The sequence below is a fragment of the Verticillium alfalfae genome, genomic scaffold (genome assembly GCF_000150825.1).
Source record: "Verticillium alfalfae VaMs.102 supercont1.1 genomic scaffold, whole genome shotgun sequence".
In the NCBI taxonomy this organism is placed as follows: Eukaryota; Fungi; Ascomycota; class Sordariomycetes; order Glomerellales; family Plectosphaerellaceae; genus Verticillium; species Verticillium alfalfae.
The window spans coordinates 2,905,887-2,919,797 of record NW_003315038.1 but is presented as its reverse complement, the minus strand read 5'-3'; the positions used below and the strand labels follow the sequence as shown (position 1 = coordinate 2,919,797).

Below are 13,911 nucleotides of genomic sequence, written 5' to 3'. Positions count from 1 at the left end.
TATATAGTAGTGGCCCTTCAGCAACTGCATCAAAGACTCTGCTGTTTAAAAGACTTCCCTCCTGCAGAAAAAAGGACAGGAGTTAGAGAGAGTATGTAGGCCTTGTCGATCTTTTGCGCCACTCTGCCATGTTCACTTCAGGGCCATTTCGGTATTGCATTTGCAGAGCGCGATGTCGTCTACGTTCCTCGGTTGTGATTTCGTAGACGAGCCCTGTGAAAGCCCAGAAAGAGCCATCATAGATAGACTGCAGAGGCGGTCCATGTGATTCAATTGTTCCTTGGCTGAAGACTGAAATGTTACTCAATGTCTCCAGATCCGCAACCTCTTTCAGCAGAAACCTCTGGACTGGGTTGAGATGATGCGAATTTCCATTTGGTAGATGCTGAGAATCAATTACGGTGCGACACGCTCGCAAGTGGATATTCCAGTTCTTTGATCCTGGAATGAAAGCTTCAGAATAGCAAAGTGCAACCATTGTCGCGAGAATCTCCTGAACCGCCGAGCTAGGCGGGTGAGCTCCTCGTGATGTGCTACAAGAATGCAGCTCTTTGCGCATTCTCTGGTTCAGCCCCCGAAGTGCCGCGTCGTGGAGCTGATGGTGGATACGACGGAAACGAGCCTTCTGGTCTGGTGTTCTGGCGGAAGCGATAGATAGGTGAGCGGCAGCAAGGCTGCCGATGGACAAGTGGAGGCAAGTGGGATGCCGGGTGTTGTTTCTGGTCATCTGCCTCCACGGACTCTCCGGAGGATCGACCCATGTCAAACGAGGGACGACCTCGGCTTGAAAGTGGCGGAGAAGGCTACTGAAAAGTGCGGAGGAAGAGTGAGAATTGATGAGCCGTAGGTCTTGTACCGGCTGGCCCTCTGTGGGGCTGTGAGTCTGGAGTTGTCTGTCTACGATATCAGACTCGAATGTTGCCTTCAGATCGCGATGTTGATTTGCTGAAACATCAGATCCACTGGCGAGATCATCGAGGACCGGTTTGCGCCTGCCGGAGAACTTGCCCCTGCTAGCGATCCCTTGATTCCATCGCACATTGACGGGTCCAAACCCTGGGCATCTCAGTTCTCGACTCTTGCACTTCAGACATGTCGGTAGGCTCCGGTCACATCTGATGCGTCGTTCAACACAGTATCGGCAATCTGTCATGTCAGCCTTTGTGGTCTATTCAACGACTTGCTCATCTGGGAACCGACCTTTTGATGCCGACCGACGATTCGCTGGCAATGAGTCAATTCGAATATTTCTCTGCATATTCTTGTGTGCTTGTATCGTACTCTCTGTGGTCATATAACCTCACTCTGAAGAGTTGTGAAATCACGAGCAGCGTTGTTTGACTGCATAGCACGCATCGGTGTTTGTACCGGCTAGCCCGAATATCGGACATTGTCATCGACTGAGTCGACGGCGGGGTCTAAACGGCTTAGTCTGATGGAGACCACCGCCCCTCGAGTGCTTGGCTCGGACAATCCTCGCTGGTGAGTCTAACAACAAAGCATGAAAGCAGTGTCTCTATTTCAATAGCCATGAGTCCGAGGTAGGCGCTCATCAAGAACGCATGTATTTGCAAACAGTTTCGCCCCAGTGCGACGCACCTTTGTAGGTCCACATGCCTGGCGCATTGCCCTTTTTCAGCCCCTCGATAGCTTCGGCGAACTGGGGGCCGAGGCCCTCTGCTTTGATTTCGGAAACACTGTACATGTACGTTTTGATAAAAAATACAACCGCCTCCGTGTTCGGCAGACGGCTCAAAGTCTGCAATTCAGAGCGCAAATAACTCTGTATCATTTGTCAACCGTCAGCAGCAGAAGAAATGGCAGCAACAGTGTGAGGGGTGTGGTGAAGCAGGTTGGCTTACATCTTCCATTCTTATGTCACTGCTTTTTATGGCTTTGTAGTCCTTTAATCTCCGATTTGCGTTGCAATCGAACAGCTCAGGATGAGGCTGCACAGACCACTGTAGGAGGCATCGTAATCAGCTACCAAACCCAGACCAGATCTCCGAGAGACACTGACATTTGTGCGTTTGATGGGCTTTCCACTCTGCAGCTTCGAGAGAAAGCGCTGCATGCTGGGCCCAATCTTTTCATAGCTTGGTACCGGCTTGTGGATGGCGTCCAAGGTATTGCCCAACTTCGCAACAGGGTCAAACCCCGAGGGGAAACACCAAAGGTGTGCAACCATACGAAGCCCCTCCGGCGACGGCACGAGGAACACAAGGTCTTCCTCCACGATTTCACCGAGGATGCGCAATGCCTCTAGGGTTTCAGCCGGTGGCTTGGTGGGAAATGATCGCCCCGTGACCGAATTGGTAAGTTGCGCGTCTTGAGCGGAGAGCTGGAACATCAAAGGGAACCGGACCGGAAGATACTGCCTCAGCAAGTAACTATAGAGTTCGCGTACGGGGGCTTCTCCGCCAGGCACAACACCCAGCACCGTGCCAGCATGTTCGGCCATGAGTTCTCGTCGATATTCGATTCGCTCGAGGTACCCCTCATCCATGGAGATGAGGGCTGAAGGCGTATCTGACTTGATGCCTGCTTGATATGTTAGATGAATGCCGAACTCGATAGTCCCACCGAGAGTTCATACCCATGGAGATGTTATAGATGGATCGAAATTCTCGTAACGATGGTAGTTTGGCTGATTTCCAGTGAAAATCCACCAGTGGCTTCACGGAAGCGACATCCACATGTGTCCTCGATGCTCGCTGCTTCCCTCTACGGCTTTGGTGCCTTTGAATGATCCATAGAGATAAACAGAGGACACAGCACATAGCTACAGCAACAGAACTGATGCCGTTGGCGTTCATGGTGATCAATAACTTCACAGCGGTCGCTGCCAAGTGTCTACCACCAAGAACCACGACGCATATAGTGATTTGAACATGATGGGCAGAACGGCCATATATTGTCTACCTCAAGGGACCTATATATCTGTGGACGTCGTAAGTGTGTATTGGTAGCCACCCGGCGATATGGTGATGAAGGGCGTTGACCTCCATCAGGTGTGTGTCAATTGGGTTTCTCAATCGACCTTCTGAATCGAGTTTAGCCTCACGGCGCACAATGCCAGCGAAATCGGCCTCTAGAACTGGGAGCGTGATTACCGATGAAGGTCGACGATGGTCGCGTGACGGATGAGTAATGGTGTAAAGACCCCTGACGTTCGACAGGCAGAGACGATGAGGGGGCTAGATCTCTCCCGTCCCAGGGCTCGGCTTGGGCGCGGTAATCCTCGGCAAGAGCGACACCGTGTAAAGGCTCCTCTTCTCCGGAAGACCCACCTCCACAACGGACTTTGGCCAGTCAGAAGACCGCTAGATGCGAATGACGTCCTCTCCACCTGTACACCTCCAAAAGCCGAGTGTCGCTGCTTTAAAGTATTGTCGAGACTGAATGAATTTCCGGGCGAATTAACCCATCCAATACTTACCACAGCAAGAATGGCGAGGAGGCTAGTCTCAACTAGGCTACCCGACCTGGAAAAGCCCTGTAACAACCGCTGGAGCCTCTCCAGACCTACAGGCCCCGTTGCAAGCCGGGCGACCCTCCCATTAGTTGGCAGTCCTCTGCTACCGAGATTCCATGTGTGTGGCCGATGTTTCTGACAATTCGACCCTTCGCCGACGATCTGTAGCCCTCGAAACCTTGAACCTAGACGCCTACCTAGGACGTTGCACATTGTCACCAACCCCTCTCTGGAACGCGACTCTGGAGATGCAGTCTCGGTAGCAACCGAAGCCCTTCGACACGTGAAGCCCACGAAGGCGCGTACGACCATCTCGAACACTGAACCCCTCCTCCCGAACCTGCACTACCATCCCACCCCCGGAACCAGCCATAGATGCCTTCCGCCCTCCTGGGACATGCCCCTCCAATGGCCAGCGCAAAGGATGTCGTGCTGGCCAGAGCAGACAAAAAGAACCCGCCCTTGTGCCCAACCGATGACGACGACACCGTAGCCCTGAGGAAGAAGACTCGAAGCTTTGATTATTTATGGCGCTCAGGCGTTGCTGGCGGTCTTGCTGGGTGTGCCGTATGTATCTTGTCGTTACTCCGGGCTTGATTGTCTTTATCTGACTCCAACTGCAGGCCAAAACCGTCGTTGCACCTCTCGATCGAGTGAAGATCCTGTTCCAGGCGAGCAGTCCTCAGTTCGCTAAATACACTGGCTCATGGTTCGGCGTCGTGACCGCCATGCGAGATATCCACCATCAAGATGGTGTCACAGGCCTCTTCCGCGGGCACTCGGCTACTCTTCTTCGAATCTTTCCTTACGCCGGCATCAAGTTCCTCGCCTACGAGCAGATTCGCTCTGTCGTTATCCGTAACCGCGACCAGGAGACGCCTTGGCGCCGCCTCATCAGCGGCTCCATGGCTGGCGTCACGTCCGTCTTCTTCACATATCCCCTCGAGGTCATCCGAGTCCGCCTCGCATTTGAGACAAAACACAGTCATTCCAGCCTCACCTCCATCTGCCGACGTATATACTCTGAAAATTTCTCCTCGAAACCATCGCTCGCGACAGCCACGACAGCCACTACAGCCTCCGGTATCGCGGCGACACCTTCAGCTGCCGCGGCCGCACTCACGCCTCGCTCTGGCCTCGCCAACTTCTACCGAGGCTTTACCCCTACCCTGCTGGGTATGCTACCCTACGCCGGCATGTCTTTCCTCACCCACGACACGGCCGGTGATTTCCTCCGCAGCCCCCGCCTAGCCGCCTACACCACCCTCCCGAAGCCGGGAGAATTATCCCTCCGGCAAGCCCGCGCCTCTCCGCTCATGGGCAGAGCTTCTTGCCGGCGGTGTCGCTGGCCTCGTCTCGCAGACTGCGTCTTACCCGCTCGAGGTCATCCGTCGGCGGATGCAGGTCGGCGGCGCCGTCGGCGACGGCCACCCCATGCGCATAGGCGAGACGGCGGCCCTCATTTTCCGGGAACGTGGTGTGCCAGGTTTCTTCATCGGTTTGACGATTGGCTATGTCAAGGTGGTCCCTCTCGCGGCAGTCAGCTTCTACACGTATGAACGTGTCAAGGGGTGGTTCGGCATTCTCTAGAGGCGGGGAGTATAGACAAGACTTGGGGCGAGGTGGCTTTTTCGTGCGTTGGGATCAAGGCGTTGACGGATATACAAGCATTGTGGTTGGGCATGCATCTCTCGTTGATATCATGGGTGTTCTTTGGCCACTGGGAAGGGCACGACCTGAGTGTCTTGGTTTAGACTGCGGAAGCATATATCAATATGACTAGATATCTTTCATCTGTGCTGTCATGTGCCCCTTCCATTGACATACCCTACCCACTGCGTGAAAGGACAGAAAACGCGAAAAAATTAAGGAGCTGGTTGTTACGTGGTGTTCCTCTATGAAACTTTAATACATGTTGTTTTACAAAGTGGTGATATGCACAGATTGCAACTATCCTACAGATCCCCGCTTTAGTCGTCTAGTAATCCTACAGTCCAGTGGACAATCCTGTCCACACCATGCCCATTGATGGCACTGACGGGGATGGCAGTGACCCGCTCCGTCCAAGCCTCCTCAATGCCGCTCGGGTGCGGCTTGACGCCATTTTTGATATCTTCCAAATAGGCCTGCAGCTCCTTGAAATTTTCCTGCGTCTCTGGCTTGTCGCCCTTTGTCGCAACGACATACCACGGTTTCGAGGCAATGTGCAGCCCCGAGACGCGCTCCGGCTCAGCCGGCGCGTCGGCGACCATCATGACGGGGTCGCTGAAGCGGCCCTTGTACTTGGGCCGCGCGGGCTGTTCCTCCTCGATCTCCCAGTTGATCTTGGCGTCGGCCTCGCGGCTGCGCTCCTCATCCTCGCGCATCCTCGCATAGAGACCGACCTCGTTCCACAGCGCATCGAGCGCGGCGACGGCGTTGCCGGCCGAGAGGTCAATGACGAAGGCCAGGACGCCGGCGCGCTCGACGTGGCGCAGAAAGGCGATGCCGAGGCCGCGGTCGAGGTGGGCGCCCTCGATGAGGCCGGGAATGTCGGCGATGGTGAAGCGCGTGCGCGCCTCGGCCTGCTGCTCATGCTCGTCGGCGGGGAGGACGCCGCCGTTCTCCGTCGAGGGCGCCCGCTTGAAGGAGCGCATGACGGGGCGGCCCTTGTAGCTGTCGAGCACGACGGTGCCAATGTTGGGCTGCAGCGTTGTGAAGGCCCAGTTGCCGACGCGGGTGCGGGAGTTGCTGAGGGCACGGAGGAGGGTGCTCTTGCCGGCGTTAGGGAGACCGACGAGGCCGACGTCGGCGAGGAGCTTCAGCTCAAGCTCGACCTCCATGGTGACGGCGCGTTCGCCCTTTGTGGCGAACAGGGGGCGTGGGTACTCGCGAGAGACGAAGTGTGGGTTGCCGAGACCGCCAAACCCCGGCGGCGAGGAGGATAGGCGTAGGGGTCGGGCGGGACAGGTCGATGTTCAGGGGTCCAGGGGGCTGGTGGTAGTAACGCTCGCGGCGCGGGGCCTTGGGGAAGACAAGACTCTTGATTTCGCTCCTGGCGGCACCGGGGTAGACGAGGAACTTTTCGCGGTCGGGATCTTCGGGCTCAGGGTCGTCCTCCAGCTCTGTTTCCTTCTGCTTCGCTGCCGACTGATCATGGTCGTCAACCTCTTCGCCGTCCTCCGCGCGAAGAAGTTCGCGCCTGGCAGCCTCAGCAGCCTCCTCCTCCCGCTCGCGCTTTCTCGTCTTCCATGCTTTCCGCTCGTAGTATAGGGCGCGGCGATAGGTGATGTCCTCAGCGACGGGATCCTCTCGGCTGATTTCTCGCAGGATGGTACCTACGGGCACCGTGATGATGATATCCTCACCACGCTGGCCCGCCTTGGCACTTCCCTGACCGTTCTTCCCCCGCTCCGCCCGTATGAAGCGCTTTCTAGCTAGCTTGTGCAGAGAAGTCTCGCCATGCACGGCCTGAATGTAGATGTTCCCACCGTGGCCACCGTTGCCGCCGTTTGGGGGTCCTTCGGGCAGGAACATGTCGCGCAGAAACGAGATGCAGCCATTGCCGCCACCGCCGGCATAGAGCGTCAGGGACGCCTTGTCAGCGAAATTCGGGGCTGCATAGTCTTCGGGTGCCGGGTTCAGGCGCGACGATGTCGATTCTTGGGCCACGTGTGTAGAGCTGTGGCGACGGGGAGGGTTGCTCAGGGTCTTCGCGATGGACCGGGGGACAGTGGTTGTGATCGATGTGAAACAAGAAGGATACAAGAAGGGAAGAAATAAGGAGTGACTGCCACTCGAGCACCTGGAAGCCATGGCAGCTTCTTCGGAGGATTGGCGAGCAATCAGTCGTGCACTGCTTGGACTTGACGATGGCCAGGACCGAAATTCTGGTTCAATTCTGTTTCCCATGGATCGGGCGTGAGCATAAAGTTGCGATAAGATAAGAACGATCCACCTGTCCAGTGTTTAACAGCGACTTCATCCGACGACTTCCCACGACCATCTCTGAATGCGAATCAATAAACGAACTACGATCGGAAAGTGTTCGTCAAGTCGTTCTATTGCCAATACTTGGTTTTCGTTGGCCCCCGCTGCGGCGGCGGCAGGTTTGCTGATCGCAGTTCGAACAGCTCGGGGTCTCTCATGTGCGTGAGTGATCACCAGCTTCCTTCATGCTTAGATTCTTTCTTTCTTTCGAACATCATACTGCTGCATGGAGTCGATTGCCAATTTTGGGATGCTGTCAGCAAAGAAGAATCCCTATTGTTGGAGCTGCGGCATATCTAAATGTTATCAACAAAGTACTCTAGCTGCAAGCCTAAACCAACCAAGCCACTCATGCTGATAGCCGAAAGGAGGTTCATGGTCTTCTCCGCACCTGCTGAAAGATCGCGCGTGATGCTGCATAAAGCTGAAGGTATTCTGTTGCGGCCAATCTCAAACCTGTATCAGTCTCTCACTACAACAGCACCTGAACAGCACGCTCGCCTCCCGCGCTATCTCAAACCCCTACGACCATGTCAAGCACCTGCGGTCTTTGTCATGGCGGACCGGATGGACACTGCAATTGCGGCATCTGTGCCGCGACGCCGAAGCCATGAACGCCTCAAGAGCCAGGTCGGTGATAAGACTTTGGCATTGCCACGAAGCAGCTAGCAGAGGGTGTGCCTGTGCCTGTGAAACATGTTGGACCTCACGGCACATGGGCTTGCTGTTTGACACACTATTCAAGTTCATATTTTCTTGGCTTCGCAGCTGCTCATTCATAGATCAAAACGATACTCATTTGGAGAGGAACCGGTCAACCAGGTACGAATCTCAGCCAAGGCATCCAGATCGTTACTTTGCTGCGAGACAACAACACGATGGTCAAACCACCCATGCGTGCGCTTCACATTTTGAAGGCTTGCCCCGGGCGCTGTGGCGCTGTCGAAATCGATAATCACGGGGATGTCGTCTTCGGTGATCATGATGTTTGCTGGGTTCAAGTCGTTGTGATTGAAGCCAAGGGAGTGAAGATGTCGAAGGCCCAGTTCGATGCTGTCGATATACCGTGCCGTGCCGGCCCTCCGCTTTTGGGTTTCGAGGGAGATGATGAAATCTACCTTGTTCAAGTGCCCTGGATTAAGCAGAGACGTCAGCGACTGGGGATAGTGCGTGAAGCATAAGCCATCCACTCGGCCGCGCGACACGATGCACCCATGGTATTGTGCTAGATTGGGATGAGGACGCTTCCGTAGCATCTCGCAAACAGCAAGATCTTGCAGTATTGGTTGTGTAAGCGATGAAGGCCCGTTGTATGCCAGCAAGTTTGGCACTTTCACGTAGTAGAGTGCGGGGTCATGTGCAATGAAGGCATCGTCGGGCACGAGGGGTTGGTAATCCCCGGGGGCAATAGGCGTGATGTTCTGGAGATCTTGTATAGAGGAAGGCGCGACTTGGCGGCAGGGCGACGTAGCCTGATAAAGGCACCCATCACGACGGAAAACGACAGCGCAGTTCACGAAGACAAGTTTTCCATCGATGAGTTTGAAATTTTCGCGGGCGATCAGGCCTTCCATTGCACTGGTCATCGGCCGAGATGACAAAAGTCATGACCGCAACGGAGGTGGTTAATGGGAAGCATCAGTCCGTTCGGGGAGCCGGCCAAATGCCTGCATCAAGGAGGAGACATGGGCTGAGAGCCGGTCGCATGCGGCCGCAAACGCCGATTCCATCAGCAGCCTCAGCTCGCGCTGATGTTGGCGCGCTGCTGCTGACATTGGGTCCTCAACACCTCGTACGGCTCCGCCACTGCCCACTGCAACCAACCTAACCACTCTGGGGCGATTTATACCGCAGGTGCAGCACTTGCTTTTTCGCGATTCGGGTCTTCGAGATTGAGTTCACCGATCCATACTCATCTCTGATTCTTGACCTGACGGGACGTCCATCTCGCCATGGATTCTATCTTCCGCAAGGTTGAGCGCGGCATTGACGCCATTTTTGGCGACGAGCGACACTCCCATACCAAGATCGGCCACGAATGCCACGAGCACCATCCTACTCATCATGCATCCAACCGCTATCAATCCTTCGCCCCTCAGTCCACCGGCAATGCGAAGTGGTATGTCGACGGCTGTTCTTACTTCTGGGCTGTCTCCGAAGCTCTCGAAAGTGCGTAGATGACCCCTCTCCGATGGATCCGGCACACTCACTGACCCTGCCCTCCCCAGATGCCCGTGAGAGCATCTACATCCTTGACTGGTGGCTGAGCCCCGAGATCTATCTTCGCCGACCCCCGGCTGCCAACGAGCGGTACCGACTTGACAGTATGCTCAAGGCGGCCGCCGAGAGGGGCGTCAAGGTCAGCATCATCGTCTACAGAGAGGGTCGAGGCTGCGTTGACGTGTAAGTCATCTGACGATGCATGTGTGCGAGTATCCCATGCTGACACCTCTTCTTCTTCTTCTTCGTAGTGAACTCGGCTGTAAGTGTCTGGCCGTTTCCCATCAGGTGGACACCACTGACTTCCCGCACAGCACACCAGGAAGCATCTGGAAGGCCTGCACCCTAACATCAGCGTGTTCCGCCACCCCGACCACGTGCCTACAGGCTACGACATTCAGAAGGAGCTGGGACAGAGCTTCTCCAACATGACGCTGAACACGGCAACCCTTTCAAAGGTCTCGGGCGATGCTCTCAAGGCCATCTACGGCACGGCCACCGACGGTGTTGTTCTCTTCTGGGCTCACCACGAGAAGCTGTGCCTCATCGACCGCAAAGTGGCGTTCATGGGTGGACTTGATCTCTGTAAGCGGAAAAGGATTTTCGACGGATGACCGGAATGCTGACTTGAACACAGGTTTCGGCAGATGGGACACGAACAGTCAGTCGAAACTTGAGCACCACAGTCCTACCTCCCGCTGACATGCTGCAGGTCATCCGATTGCAGACTCCCACCCCGGCAACCTGGATGCCATTGTCTTCCCCGGCCAGGACTACAACAATGCTCGTGTCTACGACTTTGCCGACGTCGGCAACTGGAATCAAAATAAGCGTCAGGCAGCCATCCCTCTTTTGAACCCCGTAGCACTGACCATTGCTAGTGGACCGCACCAAGAGCTCGCGTATGGGATGGTCTGATGTCAGCCTTAGTCTGAACGGTCCGGTTGTGGAGAGCCTGACAGAACATTTCACTGATCGATGGTCAGATCTACTATCGTTGTCCACTTGACCTAGTGACTGACGCTTATACAGGAACTTCATCTTTGACGAGAAGTACACCCACAAGAACCCCGGCAAGTACGAGAGAATTGAGTTCAAGCCTCGCCACAGCCATCTGGGCTTCCATAGGAGATCCGGAGAGCATGAGCGCGGAGGCTTCCTCAAGCAGGACCCCAGCCAACTCCTGGGTGGTCTGTCAGGCCGCTTCAGCAAGGGTGTCAACAAGTTCATGCACGACGACAGCAGTAGTGATGAAGAGAAATCATCAAAACGTCCTCATCGTGAGAACGAGCCCGCCAATATTCAACTGACCAGGAGGTGAGTGCTCCATGGCTGCCCACGGCTCGAAGCCTAGCTGATATGGACAGCTGCACTAAATGGTCGGCGGGACACGCCACCGAGCATTCTATTGCGAATGCCTACATTGACGCCATTTCAAACGCCCGGCATTTTGTTTACATTGAGAACCAGGTATGGTACTGACAAACCTATTTGACCGTGATTGCTGACCTGGCTTCAGTTCTTCATTACGGCAACTTGCGATGAACAGCGCCCCGTCAGCAACAAGATCGGTCGCGCCATGGTGGACCGCATCCTCCGTGCTCATGAGGCCGGCGAGAACTTCAAAATCATTGTCATTATGCCTGCGGTCCCTGCGTTCGCCGGCGACCTCAAGGCGGACGATGCGCTAGGCACGCGTGCTATCATGGAATTCCAGTACAAGTCCATTAGCCAAGGAGGCTACAGCATCCTGGAGACCCTCCAGAAAGAAGGCGTCGAGGATGTCGGTCGCTACATTCGATTCTACAACCTCCGAAGCTACGACCGTATCAATGTGTCGTCGACTATGAAGGAGGCCGAGAAGCAGAGCGGCGTCTCGTACGAGGACGCGAGAAAGGAGCGCGACGACGCTCTGGGCTCAGGATACGCCCCCTACGGCGAGCAGCAGAGCCAGGGCCAGGGACAGTACGAGCGTTACCAGCAAGCAGCCGCTCAGCTGGACGACTCGACCTGGGACAGCGTATCGGCGTGCTACATGAACGTCGGGCCTGACCTGCGCTCCGTCCCCTGGAAGGGCGACCCGGAAGCCGAGATTTCGGCCTTTGTCACGGAGCAGCTCTACGTGCACACCAAGCTGCTCATCGCCGACGACCGGCTTGTCATCTGCGGCTCAGCCAACCTCAACGACCGCTCGCAGCTGGGCTCGCACGACTCGGAGATTGCCGTCGTCATCGAGGACCCCGTCACGGTCGACTCATACATGGACGGCGCGCCGTACGCCGCCTCGCGCTTCGCCGCCAGCCTGCGCCGCCACATCTTCCGCAAGCACCTCGGCCTCCTGCCGCACCAGCGCTGCGACAGCCCCGACCCCCACGGCAACTGGTCGCCCGTCGACCGAGGCCTCAACGCCTACGACTGGAATTCGCCCGCCGACGCCCTCGTCCGCGACCCCATGTCACGCAATTTTTTGGAAACCTCTGGGACGGCACGGCGCGCACAAACACGGACGTCTTCAGCAAGGTCTTCCACTGTGTGCCCAACGACCACGTCCGCACCTGGAAGGACTACGACGAGTTCTTCTCCCGCCACTTTGCCAACCCCGGCACTGGCAAGCCCGGCGACGGCAAGGTCGAGTACGGCCACGTCGTCACCGAGGAGTTCCCCGGCGGCGTCGCCGAGGTCAAAGAGTGGCTGTCGAGGGTCAGGGGCAACCTCGTCGAGATGCCGCTGAAGTTCCTCATCGACGTGCCCGACATTGCCATTGAGGGCCTCCAGCTCAACAGCTTCACGCAGGAACTCTACACGTGAGACGGCGGGCTGGTGCATGCCTCTCCGGCGAGGGCACGTCGCGGATGGCAGGCAGAGGGGGGGGGCGGCTCGTTTGGGCAGGGTTGACCGGTAGAGCACACGCAGGCCGAGGGCGTGCCTTGCCAGAGAGAATTCAAATAAAATGAGAGGAGAAGAAGAAAGGCAGGCCGTCACGAAATGATGACACGAACGAATATGACACAAACAGGAATATTCAGAAACTATCCGGAACCCCTATAAACTCCGCAAAAGCCCATTAATGCACAATGTCGTCCCGAACAGCAGCTCCTCCCCTTCTGACCCCGTCTTAGTCGACCTTTCCGTTGCCGCTGGGCCCCCCACCGATGAGACCCTCCTTCATGAGCTCCTTGGTGCTCCAGCTGTCGTCCAGACGCACAAAGTGACCGCCGCGGTGACGGCGCATGCGGTTGCGCACCCATCCGGCGCCGGCGAACATGACGGCGAGGACAGCGCCAACGGACAGGAAGGGGTGGTCGACAAACGACATGCGGAAATCGAAGAAGAGCTTGGAGATGAAGGAGAGGGTCGTCTTGGCGCGGATCTCGGGCGGCGAGGCCGTCACCTTGGGAAGCATGTCGAGGATGGATGTGTGGGAAAGGAGAATGTTGGTGTTGGTGTCGGTCACATCCCAGTAGCGATGGCGCTGGAGTCTCGTCAGCAAGTCCTTTTTGTTGTGTGCGGCATGATGGGATCCCGGTAGACATTGGGAAAGGAGTGCCAAAGGGGGGGGGGGGGGAACTCACGTCCTCGTCATTGATGATGACTCGGTTGCCACCGGTGCTCACGTCGATGCCGTATGTCGTCTTGATCCACCGCTGCCAAAAGACGCCGTCGATCCAGGCAAAAGCAACCTCCTTACGGGGGCTCTTGGACATGTCGACGCGGATAAGCTTGGCGTTGTCCTTGGCGCGCTCGTCGCCGCGGTCCTCGGCCTCGTCGATCTTGAGCTGCTTGGCGTCGCGGAGTTCCTGGCGCTCCTTCTGGAAGAGAACAATCTGCTTGTCCATCCAGTCGTTGGCGGCCTTGTTGAGCTCGCGTTTGGCGTCCGTCAGCGTCTCGGCGTCGTTGCGGTTGATGATGGCGAGAACGACAATCTTGCCATCCATGATCTCGCGCGAGTTGGTGGCCACCAGCTCGGGGACCATGGGCAGCCAGACGGAGCGCATCCAGGCGAGGATGCCCTCGACGTCACGCATCTCACGAGGCGTCAGCGGGTTGTAATATGTCGGGCGGCCACTGCGCGAGACAAGAAGGCGCGGGAAGGTGGTAATCTTGTAGCGCTCGGCGATCTTGGGGTCCTGGGTCTTGACGATGCGGGCGCGGCCGACAAGGTTGACGGGCATTTTCTCGAGCGAGGCAAAGTCCTCGCTCGTCGTCGCTTTTCGTAGAAGTAGACAAAAACGACCTCCTCCTTCGTG

At 56.5% G+C, this 13,911-nt stretch overlaps 6 protein-coding genes across 6 annotated transcripts in view; 2 read left to right on the top strand and 4 right to left on the bottom strand.

Annotated features, from left to right (window-relative positions):
* Window positions 1-1,552: 1,552 nt before the first annotated feature.
* VDBG_00896 (conserved hypothetical protein) lies at window positions 1,553-2,816 on the bottom strand (the record flags this gene model as incomplete). The annotated part of the gene is made up of 4 exons (XM_003009167.1): window positions 1,553-1,783; window positions 1,863-1,961; window positions 2,021-2,541; window positions 2,597-2,816. 4 exons carry the CDS (start codon window positions 2,814-2,816, stop codon window positions 1,553-1,555), a joined length of 1,071 nt encoding a protein of 356 aa, XP_003009213.1.
* A 1,034-nt stretch (window positions 2,817-3,850) lies between these two features.
* Window positions 3,851-5,065, top strand: VDBG_00895 (mitochondrial carrier protein LEU5; the record flags this gene model as incomplete). The annotated part of the gene is made up of 3 exons (XM_003009166.1): window positions 3,851-4,042; window positions 4,099-4,673; window positions 4,750-5,065. The coding sequence occupies 3 exons, from the start codon at window positions 3,851-3,853 to the stop codon at window positions 5,063-5,065; spliced, it is 1,083 nt and encodes a 360-aa protein (XP_003009212.1).
* A 380-nt stretch (window positions 5,066-5,445) lies between these two features.
* Window positions 5,446-7,270, bottom strand: VDBG_00894 (GTP-binding protein; the record flags this gene model as incomplete). Its single annotated transcript, XM_003009165.1, has 2 exons — window positions 5,446-6,228; window positions 6,329-7,270. 2 exons carry the CDS (start codon window positions 7,268-7,270, stop codon window positions 5,446-5,448), a joined length of 1,725 nt encoding a protein of 574 aa, XP_003009211.1.
* Window positions 7,271-8,220: 950 nt separating this feature from the next.
* On the bottom strand, window positions 8,221-8,660 carry VDBG_00893 (conserved hypothetical protein; the record flags this gene model as incomplete). Its single annotated transcript, XM_003009164.1, has 2 exons — window positions 8,221-8,576; window positions 8,657-8,660. The coding sequence occupies 2 exons, from the start codon at window positions 8,658-8,660 to the stop codon at window positions 8,221-8,223; spliced, it is 360 nt and encodes a 119-aa protein (XP_003009210.1).
* A 736-nt stretch (window positions 8,661-9,396) lies between these two features.
* On the top strand, window positions 9,397-12,472 carry VDBG_00892 (phospholipase D2; the record flags this gene model as incomplete). Its single annotated transcript, XM_003009163.1, has 9 exons — window positions 9,397-9,613; window positions 9,673-9,847; window positions 9,987-10,249; window positions 10,377-10,496; window positions 10,546-10,645; window positions 10,697-10,981; window positions 11,032-11,134; window positions 11,184-12,118; window positions 12,181-12,472. The coding sequence occupies 9 exons, from the start codon at window positions 9,397-9,399 to the stop codon at window positions 12,470-12,472; spliced, it is 2,490 nt and encodes an 829-aa protein (XP_003009209.1).
* A 307-nt stretch (window positions 12,473-12,779) lies between these two features.
* The window catches only part of VDBG_00891 (conserved hypothetical protein), a gene marked incomplete at both ends in the record, with an annotated part of 2,415 nt that continues 1,283 nt past the window's right edge, over window positions 12,780-13,911 (bottom strand). Inside the window, 2 exons of the mRNA XM_003009162.1 lie at window positions 12,780-13,136; window positions 13,237-13,904. Coding sequence (XP_003009208.1) covers window positions 12,780-13,136; window positions 13,237-13,904 — 1,025 coding nt within the window. The remainder of the gene's footprint in view (window positions 13,137-13,236; window positions 13,905-13,911) is intronic.